The following is a 26,860-nucleotide window of genomic DNA, read 5'->3' on the forward strand; positions in this document are numbered from 1 at the left end:
TATTGTCACCGGCTTCCAGAAATGGAAACTCGTCCACTATTCATGGAATGGCTTTCGAACACCCGTTTCATTTCTGAGCAGCCTCACTATCTTTAGCCGTCAAAAGACCCGTGACACAGTCGAACCCGACCGGCACTGTCTATCGGATCGAGATAACTCGTCCTTAACGGTAAACCACGCCCACCCATCTTCCAGTTCCTTGTCCAGTTGAAGTTACAGCAGAGCCAAAACGACACGGCGCAGTTACGCAAGCGGTTGCGCTCGAAGCGGCGCGGTGGAGCGTAGCGATTAGGATTAAAGTGGGATCATCGCAAACTGCAGCAACAAACGATGGTAGTAAAGGTCCTCCTCGATCGTAACAGCTGCGCTTCACCGTATCGCTTCGAGCGCAATCTCTTACGCAACTGCACCGTGGTTCATATCGTTTTGACCCGACTATAACAACTACCTCGAAAGGAAAATTAAAGACTAGTTTGAATACTAGGATTTAGTGAATTTTCTGGGAGTACGGAAAACTCGTCCGAAAAAAAAAACCAACCACTTCTTATCTGTGTTTGATGCATTTCCAATGAAATTTCCGATGAGATGAAGTGTACAGCTAGCTGATAATAGCTGATAATATGTTTTGGTTCTTTTTCCTCCTGGATTTCTCTCGTTCCTCACGAAAACTCGTACATTTTCTTATGGAGCTCGTTACGTACTACATTCAAGAGGTATACTAGACATCTGGGACGCTAATGGGAAATTAATTTACTAATCGTTAAAATTAATCGTTAATTAATTAATTAATTGTTAATGTTAATAGATAATTGTTGACGTTTTTAAGAATAGGTGTTGAGTGGAGAACTCGTCCGATTTCATGAGTGGCCGTGAAAAAGTTGAAAACATAACTTTTCCTAACTGCAACAGAACTTACCAAACTGCAAAATCGTTCCGGTCGCAGCAGTACTGTAGCGATGTTAATAACGTCTGCGTAACGGTCGTCCATGAAGTCCATGCACTAAAGCACGAAAAACACAGGTATTGATTGATCGACGAGTCGCCACTACGTGACGTACCCCTTCGTAGGTGAATCCATTTGGGAACAACGTTAGATTGAGCGGTTGCCAGACAAGACAAAGTTCGGCGCAAGTATTATGGAAGAAGGAGGAGCGAAGAAAACGTAGGAAAGCGTCGACGACTCCTTTGTCGAGCAGAAAATTATGCTGAAAACAAATCTCGAACGTACAGTACGTAGAGAGACGTAGAGGAGCCGCGCGGCGCTGCTCGTCTGCACTCCAGCGCTACCTGAATCACATTCCCAACGGTCATACATGCAGTGCATTCCAAACAAATTGTTGCTTCCGTGATGTTACGTGCTGAAAACTCGGCAATGTACTATAGATAGGTATCGATCTCTGGCCGCAGTGAACATACTTCGTGCCGCGTAATTTTCGTAACACGCCGGTGCCAGAGTGGAGCAAAATGCTTTAGATGTTGGAATATTAGCGTACAATAATCGCATAATATGTTCACCGTCTTCCTGAAAAGAAAATAACATGATGGGTAGAGACGCAGAGGAAAGGATCAAAAGTGAGCTGTTCTTAATGATTTTCTTTCTGTGTGTCCATCGCATTGGCACCATTTCATTGACAGCGTTCTACATTATTGATTTTTGGGCGTGACTAGACGCCGGCAGCGTTGCCGCCGTTGCGCGCGATGGTCGTGAAGCGGCAGCTGAGGGGACGAAAACTATGGGAAAGACTTTGGGAACTAAGAACGACCAACCAAACGATGCGTAAGAGCACAACAGAGAAAATAACAAGTTTTACAGAGACACAGATAGTACGGCGGTTTTGCAGAAATGGAAAATCACAACAATGCAAAAACTTTTTATCTTGCGTATTTATCTTTGACTGTTGAATCTTTGGATTTTATTCTTTATCATCTATTTGATTTATTTGCTCTTTAATTTTTTACTTCCTTTTATTTTCATTTATTTTTTTAAAGGAAAGACAAATTTTTGGAAAAGTAAATAACTTACACCCCACAGCGGATTAGCAACAAACACTCGTTTTCGAACTTCACTCATAAATCGATCACACAACGAGCAGAAAGGACCTGAAAAGGATTTAACTAAGAGGAGAGATTAACAGGAAATTCGTGACACGACCAGCGGCCGGGTACCACTTGTTTTTAATTCTCCGTTTTTTTTTTACTTTTTCAGAACTTTCAATTTAATTAGGTTTTATTTTGTTCGCAAACTTTTTCATAGCTATGCCCTTTTTCCCTGCGTGCACTCTTGTTTTGGCCATTCAAAAATTCAATACTTACGAAAAATTTCTGCTTGTTCCCATTGTTGGGAACATCTTTAAAAACGAAATTCTGAATAAAATGAAGAGGAAATGAGGAGAAAACGAGAAAATCCTCAAGTTACTTCGGTACTGGCGGATGAAGTAAAGTTTAATTTGGAACAAATTGCTCGAAAAAAAAAATACAATGAAGGCAGGGAATGAGAAATAAACCGGTAATTTTGTTTCCGTGAATTCTTGGAAATTCCAAACTTCACTGGTTGACTGTGAGGTCACGAATGCGGGGTCTGAAACGCAAGGGAAAAACTCGCCTGGGTTAGCTGCGGACAATGTGGCCAGGAAACCGTACAACTGATCCTCAGTGATCGAGTTCAAGTCTTTCAATGGTGGTTGATCGCAAATTTCTTCCTCCTTGAACATATAATCCTGCAATTGATCGATCAGTTGGTCAGATCAGCGATCAATCGTTAATATAGGGACGTCAACTGATCGCTTACATAAATTGAGCTCATCCAATTGTGGAATGGATCAGATTCGGGCACTGAACTGTACATAGTGGGCATAACAAAGGATCTCTTGGATTCTGAATAGATCAGTTTGCAGGATGACGTCATTCCTTTGGATAAGACGTAGTAAAAGTTTGAATTAATAAATAACAATAAGATAAATTGCTGTAATTTTTTTAGATTTTAAATGGGTAGTTAAAGTTAAATCCCGAACAAATTTGACCGACAAACTTCGAGACAGGGCGATCGATTGGCTACGAATCAACTCGTATACATCTGATCTTGCTAATCGATAATGGGTGTGGCCTCCGTTGGATCTTGCAGTTTATCGATTTTTCAAGACAGATTTATACAACTTTTTTAAATTCATATTAATAGATATAAACAAAAGTACAAACAGTTTATAAAAATAAAATCTACATTCATACGAAATAATTTGAAAAATTGTATGTAACATAATAGAAAATAATAAATGTACAAATTAATTTAGTAGATAAATGTGTATAATATAATAAAGAAAATATACATGGATTATTAAGGCGATCATTATTAAATTTCACAGATGAAATTTTATGATGAAAAATAATGATTTAAATTTAAAACTAATTTAATACTGAAAAAACCCAAGTATCATCATAGAATTACCTTTCCCTTCATCTTGTCCCACACATCCTGACGCTCCCATGGTGGTCCCAGCACTTGACGAGGGAGCTTCTGGTGAAAATGTCGTATACGGTGATGACGACGATGCCGAACTACTTCCTGCACTTGACATGGATGCGACGGTAGAAACGTCCCCAGACGTGGATGTCTGGGTGTTGCTGTCGTCGCCTGGAACTGGGACAGTTTGCGTGGATATTGTTCTAGTGGTAGGATTTGCTGGATTGGATGCGATTGTCGACTGAGCTGTACCAGTTCCTCCAGTTCGTGACGTCGTCGACGTTTGAGCAGCTGCTGAAGTCCCAACTGAGGGTAGGGTAGTTCCAGCCGAGCTGGCTGCTGCCCCAGAAGAGGATGTCATCGCTGTCTGAGCTCCAGATGATGTGCCCGCTACAGTTGTACTAAGAATAACCGTAGAACTACAACTAGTCACACCAGTTGTTGTTGTCTGCAGAGCGGGTACGGTAATTGGTGCCAAGGTAGTGAACATGGTACGATTAGGTTCTGGACATGGTGGCAACGTAGCGGCTTGACCATCGTCACCAACCGCCTTCAACGACAAATATTTCGCTGGGAAAATGAGTGATTGAGGGTGGAGAACCTGTAAAAGGAACAGTTCTCGCTGTTTTTCTTTCTGCTAGTCCTTTAATAAGTTAAGGGCCAACCTCAGCTGTTTGCATTTCCTTCATTCGTTCAGCAACTCTTCTCCGATACCGACTCGTCTCCTCATGAACGAGTGCCGGAACGGAATTTTCTATCACATATCTACCTCGTTGTAGGGCTTGTCGACAGCTTTTGCGCTGAAAGGAAAATCAATAAATATAGAAAATCTGTTAATATACAGAAATATCTCCTAAAAGTGGTCGAAACTAAAAAAAATGTGGACTAAGTCTTTTTTAAATCTTAGGATCACTTTATCTACTTTTTAGCGTTAATGTAGCAATAGATAATACATTGAGGCACGTGTACCCCAAAATAGAGTTTCAGTTCCCTTAAAAATCATCCTTTCATCTTAAAATTACGCCAGGATATTTACATGGAAGTGTCACAACGAGCTCATGACCACTGCGGCATGCATTTTTGATCATGCCATAATTTTGAGGGACGGGTGTAGTGTAGCGGCTAGAGGTTCCGTTTCCTGAGCGACCGATCGGCGGTCCGAATCCACCTCAGTGCTCACCAAGCCTTTCATCCCTCCGCGGTCGATAAATTGGTACCAGAGTTGTCTGGGAGGATAAAAACACTGACTTGATACATCGGCTAGCCACCGCAAGTCATTGTATAGGCCAGTTACACGTTCGTAAACCTCAAACAATTCTGAATTGAAGTGAACGTGGGGGCGCATCCCAAGCAGATTGATTAACGCCAGAAACTTTATCCTTTATCCTTTACTTTCAATTATGAGGCAGGTATGGCGCAGTTGGCAGGAGGCCGCACGGTTGATGGTTCAAAAGCGCTCCTATGCCAACCAAGTCCTTCATACCTCCGGTATCGATAAATTGGTACCAGACTCTTTAGGAGGATAAAAACACTAAATTAATCATCGGCTGACCGCAATTCAATCTATACGTCAACAGACGTTACAAAATCTCAACTACTGCGAATTTATTTATTAATGCATTTATTCACGTACTCCGTTGATTCGCCAGAAAAAAAAGTAAAAACATAGTTCCCTGAATCAGAATTTCTTTTAAAAATCGTCGAGGTTATTGTCAGTAGAACCTGCAGTCTAATTCCACACAAATACACTGGTGCATCCTAAGCGGATTGTTACCCCAGAGACTTTATTCTTTTTCTTTACTCTTTACGGTTTGCATGGTTCCGTCATGGGAATCTTCGAAATTCCTATAAATGTTCTCCAATGTCTATAAATATCATAACAAAGAAAATATACATGGATTATTAAGGCGATTATTATTGAATTTAACAAATGTGAAATTTAATGATGAAAATAATGATTAAAAAAAATCGCGTGACTTATCCCTGCTTATTCTCATTCTACTCTTTTCTTGTTGCTGGTTTTTCTATTGTTTATTTGTATTCATTCTTTGCCTTTTACTCTTGGCACGTCTTTGAGTGTAATAAATAAATAAATAAACAAATAAATAAATGTTCTAGAAGTGGTGTTTCCCATTTTTATCAGGTGTGACCTACTTACAAAAAATCACTCTGCCTCGGTTCCACGAAATTCTAACGAGGATGACAGCAAATGCAGCACATTGACGTAGAATAACCTTATCAAGTGTAGCTGTTGCTCGAAAAATGGTCTTTGCGCTGAGATTACAATGTTTCCGTAGCTTCTGGATAAGAACAGCAGCAAAGATCAATCGATGATCTTCTCGTTCTCCATGAAATGATCACCTTCCATATAGCGATTTACTATGATAAGGTACCCCTGAAAGCAAAAAAAATCCTGAAAGCAAGGTCTTGTCGCTTTGCTTTCAGGATTTTTTGCAATAAAAACAACAAATGAACATGACTATTAAAACTGCTGAACGTTTCCAGACACAATTTTTGAACTCAGAACCGGTCGTAAACTTGCCAAAATCATTGGGCGTGACCGTCCCAAGTCCGGAGACATGATCGAAGATCGATTAAAATTTAAGAAATAGAAATAATCTAAGCTCATAGGCGGATTCAAAGCAATAATAGTGAATCCTGGTGCAATTCGTGTTTTGTTCCGAGAACGAGGGGATCATCCACTGATCTTTACTGTTTCCCCTATACAGAAACCACGGAAACATTCCAATCTCAACGCAAAGATCATTTTTCTCCTCGATGTGAAGACTTTTTAAATTTTTTTTAATTTAAGAATAATTTAATTTAAAATTTAAGAAATTTACGAATTTAAGAAAGATTAAGATTTAAGAATAATTTAAGAGTTTTCAAATTCAGAACTAGCCGTAAATTTGGCAAGACCACAGGCGTGACCGTCCCAGGTTACGGGATGATCGGACATCTCGAAATTATCAGTGCTTAGAGACGGATACAAAGGAATGGTTTACCAGTGAAATTCTTATTTTATGAGATCACGTGACATGAGTAATTATAATAGTCATGTATATTTGTAATATTACCATTTTTATTGCAGAAATACTGAATACAAGACGACCAGACCTGAGCGTTATATTTCGTAGGAAATCACTTCTTTGAGGAATCACTTTCAGGATTCTTTGAGGAGGACTTTGACATTTTATGAGGATGAGGAGACCATCCATTGATCTTTGCTGCTTCCGTTACCCAGAAGGTACGGAAACATTCCAATCTCAGCGCAAAGATCATTATCCCAGTAAAAGCTACGTTATTGAAAAAGAATTAGCGAGAGGACCTTGGCAATCAATTTACCTACAACGGACCTAATAGCTGAATTTACGACATGTGTTCAAAGTAATTTAAGTGGTCTCGATTATCCTTCTACGGTTTACGGATATGAGATGTTTGCCGATGAAAACTTCATCATCTATGTAGGACTTTAGCAACTTAAAGGCATCACCCCACGAATCTGAGGTGGTATGGATTTCAGATGGAGTATTCGTAAACAGGATCGTAGATTATGGGGAGAAGGGGATTCTATCCATTTCTTCCTAATTGCCGTAAAAAACGGCCCGGAAGATACGGCTTCAAGCGTTCCGGAGCGCTATTTTCTACAACGAGTTCGACTGGAGCGCGCCAGCCTTGTGCACGCGCCGCATCTTCCGGGCCGTTTTTTTTACGGCAATTGGGAAGAAATGATCGGAATCACCCTCCTCTCCATAATCTACGATCCCATATACGAATACTCCACCTGAAATCCGTACCACCTCAGATTCGTGGGGTGATGCCTTCAACTCAAAAATTCCATCCAGGAAAAGATGTAGGGGTAGATTTTTATCATCATGATGGATAAACGTACCGTTTTGTAGAGAGAGGAAAGTTTAGAGAGCAAAAATCATTTATTGTTAGTATCTGACAAAAATAATAATGAAAATGAGCACCAGTCGTCGTTTTATGCTTGAAGAAACATCAATTTCACTTATTTTGGTCATGCTAAAGTTTCAATAACACTTTTTGCCTGTACTTTGGAAAAGAAGCGCTAGACATATAACTAAAACAGATTATAAATAGGTTTTTAGCTTAGGTATGAGAGTATCCCTCCATTTCTGGCATAACCAAAACCTGTGTTTTTGTTTCTTTGAACGTTAGATTGGTAATTTCAAAAACTCAAAGAAAAATCAAATTTAAAATGTGATTCAAATAAAAAGAAAAATTCGAAATTTCAGTTACGTTGAGAATTTCGAAAAATTTTCAACTTACGAGTTTATTGATAAGCTAGTTTTTTATTTGGGACAAAAAATGCATACTGTTTTTTTTTCCTGCTTTCGTAAAATGTTAACCACTTCTCATTTAAAAAAAACGATAATACACAGAATATGTCTTTATAGTTAAAAATAGATCGGAAAATTAGGAAAAAAAAGGTGTAGAATTCCATAAAAATTGTTTGGATAAGTAACGAGGAGAGAACAGGAACACTTACGAACTCATTCGATCCAACCGTCCAAACTAATAAGCTCAATATGAGCGAAACTGAGAAGCTGAACATCTATCGATCAGACGAGTGTAGTAACGGGGTGAAGCAACCGACGCTTATCAGTAGCTATACCCTAGCATTTTACGAGCTACTAACCATATTCAGACGTCTATCAGAAGTTGAGGAATTTATAGTTATGAGGACAAACGAAGGTTACCTATCCTTTACGCCGTGATTGTTTTATTTTTCTGTATTTATATATTATATTTATACACGAATTCAACATTTTATTCAGTACGATTTATACAGGAATTTGACAGAGTATAAAATTTCCACAAAATTCTCACTTAAACGTCCTGATCTTTCACGTATCAGGTAGAGAAAAAAATTGAAGAATACTGTAACAGTGTTATATTTAACATTAAATTTAACATTAAATTAACATTAACACATTAAATTTAAAGTATTTGCTCAGCTTATTTAACCTGGCATTTTCAAGAATAAGTAACTGCAGATTCCGAAGTTAGTGAACTTAGAACTGCACAAATAAACCTGACTTACTTGAAAAAAATAAATAATAAATGATTAACATGGACGAGTTGTAATGTAAACAGAGCGAACACAAACCGACACTGATACGCACAAATTTTTCAATTCGGCTCGATTTTCATTAAGAAACAAACGTTAAAATAATTTAATGTACGAGTTTGCAGCAACGTTGCATCACATGAGTTATTCGCGTGATATATCCATGCCTACTAGTATTTATTGACGTGTACAAGTAATTCTGTTACTGCTATTTAGCGACCAATAAGTATGTGTACAAGAACTGCAGTGAACTCGTCCAAAAATTGATCGATTGTCTCAAAATTGATCGTTTGATCTCAATTTGACAGTGATTCTGTGAGAATTAATTCTGTTACTGCTATTTAGCGAACAATGGGTATTCATTTCAATTTATCCAACGGATCCGAAATAAAAATTCGCAAAAAGTTGAAAAGATCTGAAAATTTTCAGGTCAAATCATACTATATACCAGAATTCATTTTATTAGATGAGCCTGCAAAGATAGTTGGGAAAATCTCCTTCGATAACAACTTTCCACTCCAAAAAAAAAAAGAATCACCTTGAAATATAGATATATGTATATGTTTCATTACATATTTTACACATATAATCCTATTTGTATTTTGTATTTGTTCTATTAAATAGCAGTATAGTATGGCTTGATTCTGACCCACTGATCAAGTGGAAATCAAATCACTCATGGTTTATTATGGAGGAAATAATTACTAAATTTCTTCACAAGATTCCTTTTCTCCTTTTCCTCCTTTCTCTCTTCAGAAAAATTTCTCCCAAATGATCGGATAATTCATTTTGGACTACACCTTTTCAGGCTCTGAAGAAACCAAACTCATCGAACTGTTAACCACGAATAGAAAATTATTAACAATCTCCAGCCCGGCTCAAATCAAGACAGCAAATATTAAATCGTTATCTTGCCGACGTTTATTGAAGGTCGAACCTGAAAAATTCTCCGACATTTTCGTTAGTTCCTTAAAAATTCCGTTTGATTTTTTTCCTAAACTATTTTTCAAATATTTTGTGCGTTTTATTCTATAGATATTAAAAAAATGCATGAGTTTCGGATGACTTCTGTTGAAAGTTGTTTTTTTAGGAAGGAACGAAAACTTGTGCTTCTCGTATTTTCCTATCGATCCTGAGATGAGCAGAAGACAAGATATTCCAGTTTTTAGTTTTGTTTCTACTAGTTTCTCAGCAGCGACCTTTCCCTTTTCCTTGCACCTATCTTTTTTCCGATTCTTGGTATGCGATAAAAATCCTGCTATCGCGGCAGGCACGTGACAATCCTATGCTACACATACACTAAAGTTGTAGACAGAAATGTCCCTCGAGGCGAAATCCGTAAATTCCCTCTCTCTTCTATAAATATTAAGACCTAAACTGCTAAATATGTTCGCTCAAAGGGAAAAATATAAGCAGGTTAAAACCAAAACGGAACTAGTTTTGTCAGAGTAACTTCCCCAAGCACCGAGTTTGAATGCGAAAGAAAAAACGCGAGATCACATTCTAGAGCAATCTGTCGCAGCAGAACTCTCGCTAATTTAGCCATCTTCTCACTTTGTGCCATAGTAGTGTAGATCATCAAAACAGAGAAAACGATTGAAGTTCGAATCGGATTTTCCAGATTTTTTGGTTTTCTGCAACGAAGAAAAAGTGCACGATGGAGGTATCGCGTGATTCACCAAGCGTTCTCTTATCATTAGATCTAGTTGGTGCATATGTACTTCTGCTGCAATGAACGCGGTGTGCATAGCTACTACTCTGCCCAACCCATTAACAATGTGAGTCACCGGTGACTCACTCTTGGCAGTTCATCAGTGAGACAACGCGACAATCGCCTTTGGCTGATGAAAGCAGTGCAAGTGCCGATAATCGCAACGCCTTAAAAATTTTTTTTTTAATTACAAAACAAAGTTGTGTTCCTAAAAAGGGCTACATGTTATTAGTACATCCGTGTAGATGTTGAAAGGAATTTTTGAAAGATAGTGGAAACGAACTCAAAAAAAGCCCAGACAAAAACAAACTCCTCTTATCTCTATTTCGTTGATTTTTAAACATTACACAAACTTTTCGTTCAAATATCTGTAATTCTATTCCAAGGTGCCAGTTTTTTGTGCGCTGAACTTGTATTTTCATGCTCTCCCAACGAGTTTTTGGTGGAACTTTATAATTGGGCTAATATTTAACTTCTTTATCAAAGGAGTCAAAATTGCCCGAGCTCTTTGATGCTATGCATGTCCCATCAAACCCCTCTTCCTTCCTTTGGGATCAACTCTAGCGTTCTTTTAGTCCATTTATCGTCGATTCTTCTCATCACATGGCCGGCCCATCTGTGCTTTGCTTTCGATATATATTCCGCTGCGTGGCGAAGACTGGACATTGCTCGTAAGTCGGGGCTACGAATACCGGCTAGGTGTTGTGTGCGCTGGTTAAATTTCAGAAGACATCTCTCAATAGCTCCGTGGGTAGTGAGTGGTTTCCTAGACGTGGCAGCGATATCTGTCCACTTCTTCGCTGCGTAACAGAGCGCTGGAAGAAATGTCGAGTGAAACAGAGATTTTGGTCCGTCAGTTGGCTCTCATTCTTTTTCTCTCTTCACGCTGTTTTTTTCGTTTTTCTTCTCATTTCACGCTGCTCTCATTTTTCTATACAGCCGTTTTCCATATTCATAGAACGTCCAAGGTATACGTATGACAAAGTTTCCACGATTTGGGAGCTTTCAAGTTGTCCCGCGTCCTCGCAATAGATGTTCTTCATGAACTGTTTCTTCCTTCTGTTTCTTCGCAGTCCTATTCTCTTCCCTGCTTTGTTCAATTCGTTGAACATCGTTTCTGCTTCATTGATACTTCTCGAAAAAAGAACGATATCGTCCGCAAATGAAGTTTGGAGAGGAATCATCTATCAACACGCATGCCCCTTTCTTCCCAACAAAGTTATTTCATTATCCATTGCAGTGCAGCCGTGAACAGTTTCGGCGATATAGTATCGCCCTGCCGTACCCCTTTCCAATGGGTGTGGTGAGGGGGCGGCGGAAAAGCTGTATCTTAGTGGTGCATCGATCGTAGCAATTGGCTAATGTCCTCACATACGACGCATCCACACCTTGATCGACCAGCGCTGAAAGTGTTACATTTGTTTCTACGCTGTCGAAGGCTTTCTCATAGTCCACAAAGATTAGAACAAGAGACAGGCGGTATTCCCAGAAAATTTCTCTGACCCTGGACACGGTCTGGATGTGGTGCAAGCAGCTTAGTCCCTGACGGAATCCAACTTGTTCTTGAGGCTGGGCTTCATCTAGTGTTCTAGATATGCGCGTGAGGATGATCTTGGTGAATACTTTGTATAACACGCTCAGCAAGCATATCGGAATCAATAAGTCGGTAAAATCACCAAGAGATCCTCTCTCCTCTTTCAGGATCAAGTGAGTGTGAGTCAACCTCTGCTAGTAAGGGTTTACGAAGTCAAGGCAGAAGGTGCATGAAATTCTATTGATAAGTTCGAACAACGTGGTCATCAGCATATGTCACAACCCTAGTTGGTCAAGTTTTACTTCATCCTGAACAAAGTACGTTTGAAAGAATGGAAAAATCTACGACAAAGAGATGCAGAAAATAGCTCATCTGAAGTGAACAATTTAAATTCTATGTACAAGCATAAGAAAATGACTTTCATCATCAAAGGATAACTTAAAGCTACCATCAGTTACGCTTTGGGTTAGATGGAAACACATATTGGAAAGACAGAAGTTTTTCAGCTACTCCATCCTATTGTCGCAATATTGTAGAATGTGTAATACACAAAAGGAACAGCTGAGTGAGTGAAAAAAACTTCCAAATGCTCATTTACAGAAAACGAGAAAAAGAAAACAACATCAAACACAAACAAATCCAGCTCTTACCTAATTCATTTTCAGGAAATCCTGCCTGAAGGAAGACTGCGAACCCGGGTTCAATGCAAATGACGAAAATATGACAATTTTACAACACAGAGAATCTCTGTTTTGATGATACAAGTGATGAAGATCTTCTTGAAAAGTGAGCAAAGAAAGGTGTAGTGGAAAAACAGAAGGAAGAAGAGCAATTAATGTTCATCCTGTACATGTTTCTGACCTTCCCAACGCTTCACCGGCTCTCCTCGAAGCGAGCACATGCTGCAGAGGTACTGCACGATAGGTGTGGTCCCATTTTCAAAGAGCCTTACTTTGTTCCCTTCAAGAATTTTGCTTCCACATTGTGGGCAAAATCGAAACAGCTGAATTAACTGTTTCCCTTCCACCAAAAAGCAGTTCTTGAGCAAACTAGGATCTTGCGGAGGCAACTCGGAGATTTTCCAAGGAGGATCGATTGTGGGATCAGATGGCTCCTCCTTGGGTGTGCGCAAAGGACCGACCTATGTGAACAGTATGATTCAATAGTGTTTGACGTAAGTCTAAAGGGTGTTTTACTTGCTTTACATTATTCCTAGTTCTTTGCGAAGCAGATGGTTAGCTTATGGTATCTTGTATGACTTTGATGCCTATCATATAACAACTTACGCACCTCTCAAAGTTCACTGAGGTACTTGTACTGCTTTAGAAATCATAATATCAAAGGACAGAATCTGAGCAAGCAATGCACCCTACACTTCTACACTCTCGAACATACCGTGACGAATCTTGGAGAAAAAGAATGGCCAGTTGATGACTCCTCTATCGATTCCCCCTTTTCCACAGCTTTCAGCCCAAGCTTTGGACCCTTAGGAAAACGTTGGGCTGAAGTCGGAAGAACGTCACGAGAACCAGTAATCCTTACAGTCTGACAAAACAGTTGTTTCAATACATAATCCTCCAAATTTGATACCTGATTAGAGATTCATAGAACCTGCTTAACGCGTTGTGATTCCAATCCCTTCGAACACTGCATTTTCAGGTCCATCCACTTTTCACCATTATGGTAGCGCCAGAGACATCCATTGACGAATGTCCCCACCTCACCAACAGAGAAGAAAACACCATCCTGACAAATTATATTAGTTAGTCAGAACCATAAAATTGGGATAACATAAAAACATGTACCGTAGCCTCACATCGAAACGATTCAAAACACTTTGTAGACTTTCAACTAGATGTTGAGGGATATCACTGTTCCGTATGTAAGCCCTAACTTCGCCCTGTTCCTCTGAGCGTAACAGACTCCCTCCGCTCAGTATTATCTCATCTGTCATACATCGTCCCTGCATTAGAAATGTGTCACATAACCATCAACTGTTTCACGCTAGAAACCATTTAGTTGCCTCAACTTACAGTCTCGATAAAGTGGAGATCGCAAATCCTTTTCCTGCTCGATTTCAAAAGTTCGTATTCTACTTTCAGGATCTTCACGTTACCGCCGAGAAACACCACCATTCCACAAAGAAGAACAGCGCTTTGTTTATGGCACGTGGAAGCACTTCGAGAGAGAGAATCTTCAACGAATCGCTTGCACAGGCAGCAGGTACGCTTTCCCATTGTCTAAATATAGGATAAATTCTACTCTATCTCGTTTCAATGTGAATGTAATCCGCGAAGAAACGCCTCTAATCGCCAAAAAACTGAATCAATATCATATGTACTTGTAGCAGTCACACATGGTTACAAATGTGAGAATACAAGCCAAACTCTTTTAAAAAAATCGACCTTTCAGGAACGGAGATGATGTGGAATAAATAACAAAGAAATCAACCAAAACGGAAACACTTGAAAGCATGAACGTCACTTTTTAGTATATGCATAAGTCAATTTATTAAAGCACAAAAAGATAAGTTTAAAAGCAACATACGGCGAAACAGACGATGACGGGATCTCTTCACGATGGGATAGGATTAGGAGCATAGATTACGAGTATGTGCGTGATGACGCTGAATTTCCTCTAATTGTACGCCGCGCCTGCGAGCGAGCGAACGAACGAACGATAGCCACTGAGGTTCCCTCAGCAGCCTATTCACGTAAATCCAATAAGCTGCTGAGCGGGTCGGTGGGTGTACAGTGGTGGGATGTTACAAGATGTTTCGTATGAAAATTCGAGCACGTAAACTATTTGCAACGCCCTTTTTCAAGAGGACTTTGAGTAATTGAGCGTATTCACGTTCACAACCGTTATCTACACTATTAACCATACTTTTTCGCATAGAGATCGCATTTGTAGCAATTCGGAGATTCACAGCATACAGCTGCTAACGAGGGACGACCCTTAGGAATCTGCAGCCGGGGAAGAATAAACTTCAATAAAGAGCAGTAATGTATCAAAAGTAAAGCTATATTTACGTAACGAACGACTCTAAAGAGACGACAGAAGCTGAAATACATACCTAAAGAGAAAAGAAGTACAGTTTGTACAAGAAACTCTTTAATATAAGCAACGTAGCAATAAGATTGAAAAAAAGCAATAGCGTACCAAAAGTGAAACTAGACTGTTGAGACGAACGACATTGAAGAAATGACAGAAAATGAGGGAAGAGCAGAACTTTACATGTCCTCACAGTTGCGAACAGTAAACAGTAGAAGCCTGCGCCGTCGCTGCCATGCTCCAATGTGGCCCGCCGTGACGCGGCCGCCTAAGCAAAATCTGCGGGTATATTGTGTTTTAGTGGCTTGTATTGGGTCAAAACGACATGAAGCAGGGACAGTTGCGTAAGCGGCTGCGCTCGGAGCGTAGCGGTTGGGATCGTGTAAGGATCCTCGCTACCGCCACCCATCTTTGCAGTTGTCTATGGTCCCACCTCGATTCCAACCGCTGTCTCCACCGGACCGCTTCGAGCGCAGCCGCTAACGCAACTATTCATGCTTCATGTCGTTTTGACCCGACTATTATCGAGGTCATAGACTGTACAAAATCCTCACAACACAAACTTGAAAAGAAAGAGAGAGAAAATAACGGAAAATGAAGTTACTTTACGTTGTGCCCGCAATAATTCACTCCGACCACCAACTGCAAGAAACGTGAACAGCGATCAATAAAGAAAAGGGCATTCGCGCAGGGAGCAGGTGCAAGCAGATTATTTGCATAGAATAAAACGCAGAGTGAAATAAAGAGACGATTAGCGCTAAGAAAACTGTAGAAACGACATCGAAGCGTCGAGAAATACGTGCGCACTCGGATGAAATCCGCTTATGCTAGCGATACCACTTCACGTGCAATCATTTCACTGCGGGTGAAGTTACGCAGCGTATCGCATAGTATTCACCAAATAAATCGTTTGGACAGGACTTCTCTGATTTGTTTGATCTTTAGATTCATAGAAAAGATTTTGCATTTTTGTTCGATACTTTCGATACTAGCAAACTCCGTATCAAACCTTACCCATTACTTGGTAAAAGCAATTACCAAAAAATCCAATAAACACTATCTCTTATAGGTCAAAATTCACTTTCCACAATCTCCTTCGAAAAATGTCGATGTCTCCACGCACCGCTTCTAGCGCTTACGCAACTGCACCGCGTTTCATGTCGTTTTGACCCCACTTTAACTGCACAAGATCAATAAGTCTATACTTTATTAATTCTCTACCGATCAATAAGTCTATACTTTATTAATTCTCTGCCGATTGCATGAAAATAGCTTTCGATAATGACAAATATCGATGGCAAGAACTCGATAAAGTCCCGTGATTTTGTACAAAAACCTATCATAATTGTGACTAGTGGGTGTATGGCAACCTCAAATGGAATAGTTTTACGAAGCTTATGAAGAAGGTGCGTAATATCAAAATCAATAACTTGTTGATTCCGTGCACCATTGCATGGAAATATTTGTCATGTTCGCGATCAAGAGGTCGAATATACGAGTCTGGTTGCTGCCTGCTCCGGAGGCCCTAAGTGCAATTTGAGTATACGCTTTCAACACGCAAGAGCTATACAAGTTGGACAGTCATGTGGAAGTTTCCTAGCTATTGCAAAAGGTGCTGTTGGCCAGTACCCCGCCTAAACTCCATTCAACTAGGTCAAATACCTAAACGGAGCATAAAATCTTTGGTAAATCTCCGTTTCGTTACGCTGAAGTGCTGGACATTTTCGACGCGCACTCGATGTCGAAAGAAAGTTCACCCGCGATGTTAAGCCTCGTAGGCTATGAAACAGCGACATATGGATGAATTTTTTGCATGCTCTTCCTGTAAGTCCAGTAGGTTACGCAAAGTTGTGTTCAAAGACGATACGGCTCGGCAAAGATGAGGGCAACCGCGTTTTGTGATAATATGAGCCCACCGATTATGTCAGGTAAGTAAAGTTGGTGATCAGTTTGAGCCATATCCTCGGTTTCCAAGCGTTTGCAAAGTTTAGGCAGAAAGTACTCTCAAATCAATCGATAACTTTGGGCAAAGTGGATACTACATTCGTGGTAAGCATATGCTACAATCCAAATTTGTCACGTTTCACTTCATATCGAGCAAAATAGTTCAAAATTACAGAGGGGGAAATCGATGACAATGAGATGCAGAAAATAGCTCAACTGAAGTGAACAATTTAAGGTTTATATAAAAACTATGAGAAAAATAACTTTCATTATCAACGTAAAGCTTAAAGCTGCCTGGAGTTTCACGTTTGAGGTGAAAAGAAACAGTTATGACAACGCTACAGAGATGAAATAGCTCCACCTAGTCTGTCCTATCGTCAGATTATATTGATATTTGCGTAGCATATAGAAGCAAAAGTGAGTTAAGTGAGTGAAGGAAATCTTCTGAACAAATGGTCGTATAGACGAATGAAAAAGAAAGAAAACATCAACAAATATATACAAATTCAGTTATCGCATAATTCTTCTTCAGGGATCCTGCCTGAGGGAAGGCTGAGAACTCGGGTTTAGTGCAAATGTGAAAAATATAACTTTTGCAACACAAAGATACACGTGATGAAGATCTTCATGAAGAACGAACAAAGAAATATGTACAAGGAAAAACAGGAAAGAAGGAAGAACAAAAAAAACTAGAATGTCAAAAACATTCACTGCGAGAATCGCACGAACAACGAAGCAACAGAAAAGAACCCATACAACATCCAACATATTTACAATTAGGTTCGAAAAATCTCAGTTACGGTAACGCTCTACACCGTCCTTAAAGCTCATCCTGCAAATGCTTCTGACCAACCCACCGTTTCACTGGCTCTCCTCGAAGCGAGCACATGCTGCAGAGGTGCTGCACGATAGGTGTGGTCCCATTTTCCAAAAGCCTTACTTTGTTCCCTGGTGGGATTTTGCTTCCACATTGTGGGCAAAATCGAAACAGCTGAATTAGCTGTTTCCCTTCCACCATGAAGCAGTTCTTGAGCAGACTAGGATCTTGCGGAGGCAACTCGGAGATTTTCCAGGAAGTATCGATTGTGGGATCAGATGGTTCCTCCTTGGGTGTGCGCAAAGGACCGACCTGTGCGAACAGTATGATTTAATGGTTAATAATTCAATATTTAATAGTTTGGACACGAATGTACAGGGTGTTTCACTTGCTTCACATTATTTCCAGTTCTCGGCAAACTGCATGATAAGTCTATTGTAACAAGTATTACTTTGATGCTTCTCATATAATAACCTGCGCACTTCTCAACGTTCACAGAGCTACTTATACTACTTTAAAAACCATTACATCACTGGTAGAGGGTGCGCCCGAGCCAAACACCTTGCACTTCTCCTACACCGAACATACCGTCACGAATCTCGAGGAAAAAGAATGGCCGTTTGACGACCCATCCGTCGACTCCTGTTTTTCCACAGTTTTTAGCTCAAGCTTTGGACTCTCAGGAATACATTGGGCTGAAGCAGGAAGAAGGTCATGAGAGCCGCCAATTCTTACAGTCTGTTAAAGCATTCTTTTAATACTCATAATCCTCTAAATCTGATAAATGACTAGAGATTCATAGAACCTGCTTAACGCGTTGTGATTCCAATCGCTTCGAATACTGCATGTTCAGGTCCATCCACTGTTCAGCGTTATGGTAGCGCCAGAGACATTCATTGACGAATGTCCCCACATCACAAACAGAGAAGAAAATACCGTCCTGAGAAATGATAATATATTAGTCAGACCTTAAAACTCGGTTAATATCAAAACCAATCAAGTACCGTAGCCTCACATCGAAACGATTCAAAACATTTTGTAGACTTTCAACTAGATGTTGAGGGATATCACTGTTCCGTATGTAAGCTCTAACTTCGCCTTGTTCATCTGAGCGTAACAGACTCCCTCCACTCAGTATTATCTGATCTGTCATACATCGTCCCTGCATTAGAAATGTGTCTCATAAACATCAACTGTTTCACGCTAGAAACCATTTAGTTGTCTCGACTTACAGTCTCGATAAAGTGGAGATCGCAAATCCTTTTCCTCTTCGAGTTCATAAGTTCGTATGCTACTTTCAGGGTCTTCAAGTTGCCGCAGACGAACACCACCAGTCCGCACAGTAGAACAGCACGTTGTTTATGGCAAGTAGAAGCCCATCGGGAATAAGCATCTTCAACAAATTGCCTGCACACGCAGCAGGTTCGCCGCTTCACCATTATCTAAACTTATGCGCTTCAAACCTCATTTGAAATGCAAAACTAATCAGCGAGAAGACGTTTCTAATCACTAAGAAAATGAGACGATTCCACAGTAGACTTGCACTGTTTTCGCATGTTTACAAACGCCAAACCATATTACTAATAGATCACCAAAGAGTGAAACCCAAGAAAGATCGACTAATTTAAGGACAGCATATCACGAAATTTACGTTATGATCCTTCCAAGAAAAATGGGGGTGCAGAAGAGCGTATACCCGCTCACATGAAAAAAAGAAACGGCATGAGAAACGGTCTTCGAATTCGAGTTTTCCTACGAGGCATTTTAGAAAAAAGAGCACGACAATGACACTAGCTAGCAGGAATTCCGCCTCTTTAAACTATTTTTTGCGTTTGTTCATATAGGAAGGGTGTAGTGGCTAGAAGTTCCGCTTCCTGTTCGATCGATCGGTTCGAATCTGCCCTAGTGCTCACCAATTCATCTCTCCAGGGTCAATAAATTGGTACCAGACTTGTCTGAGAGACATTTTTTTTGGAGGATAAAAACACTGATTTGATGCATCCGCTAGCCACCGCAAGTCATTGTATTGTATATTGTATAAGCCACTTACACGTTCGTAAACCTCAAATGATTCTGAATTGAAGTGGACATGGGGGAGCATCCCAAGCGGATTGATTAACGCCAGACACACACTTTATCCTTTGTTCACATAGTTGGTCTTTATTCTCTCTCAGCAGTGGTTAGCCGTTAAAGTTGGTAAGCACTCACGCTTGAGGTCCCCCATCCGTTCGTCGAAAGCCCCGGCCAGATTCGTCCGTTCTAGGTCAAAGGCATCACCCCGCGAATCCGGAGTGGTGCAGGTTTCAGTTGGGTTAAACCTATACGGGGTCGTAGATTATTGGGAGCAGGGTGTTTCTTCTAATTGTCGTAAAAAAAAAATGGTCCGTGCACAAAGCTGGCGCGCTCCAATCGAACTCGTAGAAAATAGCGCCACAGAGTGCTCGAAACCGTATCTTCCGGGCCGCTTATTACGGTAATTAGGAAAAAATGGACGGAATCACCCTCCTCCACATAATCTACCACCCCGTATAGGCATAACCCACCTGGAACACGCACCACCCTGGATTCGCGAGGTGATTTCTTTAAGTTGGTTACCCAAACTCTGGTGACCGTTGTTCCTCTATAGCGGTCTAAGCTTTGAAAAAGGAATTCGTGTGAGTATTTTTCTTATTCTGTTGCAGCGGAGTGACCTGTAAACACTACAGAGAAAAGTGCAAAAAAGCTAACTTTGGTGTATAAAGCTTAGGTAGAATTCTATTGAGCGCTGTTCTTTGTCGTTTCTATTTTATGTGAAACTTATGGGTATTTTCGAATGAATAAATAATCAGTGAGATCTCCAAAGCTGTCTATTCAAGTAAAACCAATTGATAGGCGAATCACTGAGCGGATCGAAGTGTATAGAAAAGTTGAGTAATGACCTGCCTTGTAAGAATGTTCAGATTTGAAACCCGTTTCCAAAGTTGTTTTTCGAAACAATTTGAGTGTCGTCATTGTCATACTTGTTGCCTACACCCTTAACCCTACCTTTACGTGATATGTCGGTTTTAACAGAACACAGCCTAGAAGATTTATGAGCTAGGACACAATTCACTAGGAATTGTCCAATCTTATCATCCTTTCCTTTCCAAGCCGCAAGCTCCTTAAGCAAAGAGAACTAACAGCTACAAACTCTTGCGGGGACAATATCACATGTAAACAGACAAGACAAAGACAAAGTTTCTCGCTTTATGGGATGGGCCCCCACGTTCACTTCAATTCAGAGTCGTTTGAGGTTCACGAACGTGTAACTGGCCCGTACAATGACTTGCGGTGGTTAGCCGATGTGTCAAGTCAGTGTTTTTATCCTCCCAGACAAGTCAGGTACCAATTTATTTTTATTTAAAGGATGAAAGGCTTGGTGAGCACTAGAGCGAACCTCCGATCAATCGTGCAGAAAGCGAAAGCTCTAACCGCACTACCACAGAAGCCCCTATGTGAACAGATTGAGCAAAATAAAGAATACCAGAATAGAACATACTGAAATGAGGAATTATGGGAGAATAACTGAAGACTGAACAAAATCCTCACAAAGGTTCGCGTGATCAGCAGGTGCGAACAGATTATTAGCGTTAAAAAAAACAAATGCACGGCGAAATAAGAAAACGATTAGCTGCAGAGAAACGCTAGAAACAAGAGCGAACCGTCGGCAAATATGCGCACTGTCTGGTGAAATCCGAAATTCGCGGTACGTCGCGCCAGTTTACGCGCATTCATTTCACTGCGGCTGAATTGCTTCGTTAAAGGTATCGTACCACTAATCTGATCTGGTATGGGTTTCGCAAGGAAAGCTTCAATATAGGGTCCTAGATTGCGGGAAATCAGATGGTTGCGCCCATCCTTCCCTAATGGCTGTACGATTCCACGTACTAGACGCCAACCTCGCACTTTGTGCAAGGTTAGACACCGGCGCATAGCGCCTGCGAGGTGTCGGAAATCGAAAATCAATTAGGACGCCCCGACAGGACTGCTTTAGTGTTGTTTTTTGTGGTTCTCTTTCGTGTTTGTTTGCATTTTTTCGTTTCTTTCTTACCGTGCATTTGTTTTTGGCCACATATTCGCTAACTTGTCTTTTACATTATTATGTTTATTGTTATCAATCCGTACCAATCTTTTGTTGTCGGCTCTTTTTCCTCGTTTCATCCGCCTCCCTTTCTTCACTGTTTCCGCCTTTCCTCCACCTATTGCCTTTCAGTCAAGCCTCTTCTTTTGGTCGCTGTCGATCGCTATAGTGAGCTGCTACTGTTTTTTTTTTCTCTCGCGCCTATTTCCATATCTTCTGCTCCGAGGGTGAGTATTTTATGGGTACATCTTCTGGTCCTAACCTGGCTTTTGTGCGTTGCTAGTTTTCACAAGTGAGTTTCATTTTTTCAGTGTTCCTTCATTCTTCTATTTGCTCTTAGTGGAGAATTTCTTTTCTCTTTGCGATGCTATTACAAAATTGTTATGGCGTTGCTTCTCAAATAAATGTGCTTATGTTTTTGTTGTGTGTTACGTTATGGGATCATAACAGCAGTAATAGAAACTAATCTGTTAAGGAATTGATTAATCCATATTAATGAATACACTCATAAATCGCTTTTCAATTTATTGTCATAATCCTTGTATCCCCACCTTATCTGGCTAGCGTTTGACTACCAGAAGCTCTGCTCTTCTACACGACATTCACAAACATATGACTCTCATACAAATTCACCCACTCACCATTTCATTGAAAATTAGAACTCGTTCAATTCTGCTTTTGTTGCTCTTACACGTTTCTCACGCAACTTTCTGTATAGGTCAGAATTCGTACGATGTTTGTCTTCGAACAGCAACGGAGATTTTTTTTGTTTGCAGAAATGGCTTAGTAACTTAGGACGAATCGAAGTCCTCTTGTTAGCGTTGCAACTGCAGCCACAATATTCCCCTTATATATTTTGTCACCAAAAAGAGCAGTAGCACGCTTGGTCTGCTCTCTTTCTAGAGAACATTTCGTGTAGATGAAGCTTGGAAATTCTCACAGTGACCCTGTCGAGAATTTTTAGGTCCCACTGCGCACAGATCCGAAAGAGTCGGAGTAACTGTTCCCTCTCCACCATGAAATACTCATTAGGCCGCTGTCCCGCTCAGATATGTACTGGACATCCCAACCAGGATCGAATGAGGATCCAAACTTGTACTTCATGAACTTGGGCACGAAACCGACTTACAGGAAAACTATGATTCATCAGTTACTGATGTCAATCTACAGCTCAAAATTTTACCCATTCAATTCGACAATTTGAACAGTTACATGCTGAATTGCGAGTCTGAACCGACAGAACATCTCGCACTTCCACACATTCGGACCTACCGTGGCACTCCCCGAGGAAACAGAGTGGGCATATGAGCATTTCGAAATCGACTGTTGCTCCTTTGCACTTTCTAACTCAAGTTTTGGTTTCTTAGAAGTAGACGGTGCGAAAGACGCAACAAATTGAAATCCGCTAGTACCTGGCTCCTGGTAAATTGCCCTTTCAAAGCATACTTCATAAACACGAATAATTGAAAATTTGTACCTCCTCGACCTCTACTTCTGTAGGCTGTACTGTCTCAGGAAACTTCAAGTCTGGACCCCTCCACACCTCGCCATTATAATGCCGGTACAGACAGTCCGTCACAAATGTCACTATATCAGCTTCAGTGAAGCGGAAACTATCCTGTCAATATGCTTATTGTGAACTGTGGAACGATGTCTTTGAACTTACAAAACCTCACATCGAAACCGCTCAAAACAGCTCGCAGATTCGTAAGTAGTTGCGGAGGAATATCGTTACTACGTATGTAATAAGATCCATCTTCTGAGCGCGACAAAATCCCTCCGGAGGACGTTATCTTAGCTGTTAAACGTTGACCCTGTATATAAAGTAACTCACATAATGACTAACAACTTCATATAAGAAGCCATCCAGGTTTCTCAACTTACGGTCTCGATAAAGTGCATATCGCAGAGTCTTCTCCTTTCCCCTCCTTTTAGAGCCATGTATATGGCTTTCAAGTCCTCGGAAGAAGCGTCACAGAATAACACCATTGTACATAGCAGAACTGCGGCCTGTCTAATCAGTGTGGAAAAATATCGCAGGTACGCCTCGGGCAGAATCGAATGGCAAATACAGCACATACGTCTAGCCATTATCTGAAGCTACTGGATTTCACTTTTCGTCTAGGAGAAAACAATCAGCGATGAGATGGATATTGCAATGAATTGATTGATAATAATGAGTTTTCATGAACATCATAAGTTTGTAACCGTCGGCAGACAACTCATAGATCAAATAAGCAGAGTAGGGGATGATACGAAAACTTGATGTTGTTGTTATTTGTTATAATTTATGCATATATATGTGTATATGTACATTTATATGCATGTGTTCATGTACATTATATACATACATATGTTTATGTTTATATGTATATGTATATGTAAATGTTTATTCATTTATTTATTTACAGGTATAAATATAAACATAAGCCCATTTATTTGAGAAGCAACGTCATTGAGATTTTTTAACAGCCTCATAAATAGAGAAGAAAGATAAAGAGATGAACACAGGGGAAGTCGAATGAAGCGAAATTTTCTCCTCATAGTACTTCTCCACCAAGAGGACATAGAAGAATGAAAGAGCACTGAAAAAGTGAAAGTCACTAGTGAAAAGTAGCACCGCACAGTAACCAAGCTAGGACCAGAAGAAGATGTAGCCATAAAGTACTTATCCTAAGAGCAGGAGAGGTGGAAATATAGTCGGGTCAAAACGATATTAAAGGCATCGCCCCACGAATCTGAGGTGGTGCAGATTTCAGGTGGAGTATTCGTGTACGGGATGGGAGACTATGGAGAGAGGGGTGGTTCCGTCCATTCCTTCCTAATTGCCGTAAAAAACGGCCCGGAAGATGCTGCGCGGCACAAGACTGGCGCGCTCCAATCGAACCTCTTGTGCAAAATGGTGCGCCAAAACGAATGAAGCCGTATCTTCCGGGCCGTTTTTACGGCAATTAGGAAGAAATGGACGGAATCACCCCCCTCTCCGTAGTCTCCCATCCTGTATGCGAATACTCCACCTGAAATCTGCACCACCTCAGATTCGTGAGGTGATGCCTTTAAGCACGGTGCAATTTCGTAAGCGGTTCCGTTCAAAGCGGCGCGCAGAAGATAGCGATTGGAATCGAGGTGGGACCATCGCGAACTGCAGCAATGAATCAGGGCAGCAACCCTCTCTTGATGCGTGATCGGTTGCGCTCTAACCGCCACGCTCCACGGCGCCGCTTAGAGCGCAACCGCTTACGCAACTGCACCGTGTTTCATGTCGTTTTGACTTTACTATAGGTGCAACAGAAAGCACGGAGTAAGAAACACACTATATCAATCGACAGCGACAAAACAGGATGCATGATCGGAAAGGAATAGGTGGAGGAAAGGCGAGAATAACGAAGAAAGGGAAGCGGATGAAACGAGGAAAAATAGCCGGCAACGAAAGATTGCTACAGATTGACAACAATAAACATGATAATATAGAAGATAAACAAAGGAATATGTAGCCACAGACAAATCCACGGCAAGAAAAGAATAAAATAAGGGAAAGAAACACAGAAAAACCACAAAAACAATGTCGAAGCAGTGAATTGCGGCGCTACCATTTAAATATACCTAAACGTCGTGGAGCGCTGGTTCGCAGCCAAGTCTGCCATATCGGCGGGCCTTTCGTGTTAAAAGACACTCCCAGCTGTTCGACCTGACTTCAATGGGTGCAACGGATAACTTCCACTTTTGCCATGCCATAAAAGCGCCTGCTACATGGTCTATTCAACCTTTAAATGTCTGCTAACTTAGGTAATTTATTTCTAGATGTGTCGCATGTTGTGACTTCTTTTCCCACTTGAATAGTCTTCGTTTCTTGACTTGTGCTTGAAGTTGTTTTTGGCAGGAAGTTTGAAGATTCGTGGTTTCTAAAACACATAGCTGGTACAAGCTTCCCTGTTAACGAATTATTTATGTAGTTGAAAATTGGGTTTCTTTCACGGGTTGTTGCCATGTCCCCATGAAGCACATTTCCACTGACGTTTATCTCTACACTTTGGAGATTCTATTCCACCGTACTCCCCTTCTTCGTTGCTCAAATATGTGTGAGTGGGTGACTAGAGACTTTAGGGCATTTTATCACCCTATTTGAACAGACCAAAAAGAGGTGGTTCAGTGGAATGTCTAGATGAGCAGAACAATTGCCAGCAATAGGATTGTATGAGTGAGTGGGCAGATCATTGTCTGCCGCACTCTTGGACCGTACAAGTAGTAATATGAGCTAGAGTAACCATAACTGCGAACAGCACTTTATACCACGCCCCCTATATATCATTGCGGTCGATGTTTTGGCCAACGCAAACAAATTTGGGTTTCGAGTTGTTGTTTTGACTGAGTTGCTCTGTCTTAAAGCAGAGGGTCATATGGTGTTTTTGTCCGCACTTTAGACAGTCTGATCTTTGACAATCAAAGCTGCTATGATTAGGGGAGCAACATTTCCAACAGCGATTCTGCTCCTTAAGTATCTTGCGGCGAATGCTTTGATCCGTAACCGTTCGGCACTGCATTGATACATGATTGTCCTTATGACAGAACAAGCAGTTACGATTAGTCCTTAATTTGTCATGATTGGTCTTTGATGGGATGGCCTTGTTGATATGTTTATGGCCAAGTCTGCTTTTGACGTAGGCTTTTGCAGTGATCTCTGTTTTTAAGAGATTCATTAGGTCAACTGTCTTTATGTCTTTATTATGTGAGTACAGATGAGCAGAACAATGTCTGCCGCACTCTTGGACCGTACAAGTAGTAATATGAGCTAGAATATTAACTATAACCACGAACAGCACTTTATACCACGCCTCCTATCTATCATCGGGGTCGATGATAAAATAATTCCATTTCTCCTTTGAACTGAACAGCATTACTTTCCAGACTTTTCAGATAATCGTCTTCAATTATTGATCTATCGAAGGTATGGTTTTTGAACTATACGACTCCGAAATAAAGAGGCTTTCAATAACGATAACCACACATTTAACAAGTTAACACTCTTATAATACCAAGAATAAAGTATGAGCAAAAGTAAATGGAATGAAAGGAAAATATGGACGTAGTAGATTGTCGTTTACGAAGCGTTGTAACAGACAAAAATCACGAGGAGTTTCTGGAAATTTTT

General features: G+C 40.6%; 1 protein-coding gene across 5 annotated transcripts; it reads right to left on the bottom strand.

The window, feature by feature from the left end:
* Positions 1-67: 67 nt before the first annotated feature.
* Positions 68-23,700, bottom strand: RB195_004786 (uncharacterized protein; the record flags this gene model as incomplete). 5 transcript variants are annotated; one of them, XM_064182785.1, is made up of 19 exons in its annotated part: positions 68-139; positions 917-1,000; positions 1,059-1,205; positions 1,288-1,358; positions 1,417-1,522; positions 2,024-2,100; positions 2,603-2,717; positions 2,789-2,874; positions 3,443-4,058; positions 4,123-4,257; positions 7,971-8,028; positions 10,351-10,430; positions 10,798-11,078; positions 11,652-11,778; positions 12,750-12,938; positions 13,193-13,342; positions 13,409-13,543; positions 13,614-13,760; positions 13,831-13,932. In XM_064182785.1, the coding sequence occupies 19 exons, from the start codon at positions 13,930-13,932 to the stop codon at positions 68-70; spliced, it is 2,778 nt and encodes a 925-aa protein (XP_064034050.1). The 5 variants fall into 5 exon arrangements, with proteins under 5 accessions (XP_064034050.1, XP_064034051.1, XP_064034052.1 ...); XM_064182784.1 differs by lacking the exons at positions 68-139; positions 917-1,000; positions 1,059-1,205; ... (9 more) ...; positions 10,798-11,078; positions 11,652-11,778 and adding exons at positions 17,736-17,924; positions 18,201-18,350; positions 18,418-18,552; ... (4 more) ...; positions 23,388-23,525; positions 23,596-23,700 and having other exon boundaries at positions 12,630-12,938; positions 13,831-14,037; XM_064182783.1 differs by lacking the exons at positions 68-139; positions 10,351-10,430; positions 10,798-11,078; ... (4 more) ...; positions 13,614-13,760; positions 13,831-13,932 and adding an exon at positions 164-448 and having other exon boundaries at positions 7,971-8,036.
* Between the last annotated feature and the right edge of the window lie 3,160 nt (positions 23,701-26,860).

The sequence above is a fragment of the Necator americanus genome, chromosome I (assembly GCF_031761385.1).
Source record: "Necator americanus strain Aroian chromosome I, whole genome shotgun sequence".
NCBI lineage: Eukaryota > Metazoa > Nematoda > Chromadorea > Rhabditida > Ancylostomatidae > Necator > Necator americanus.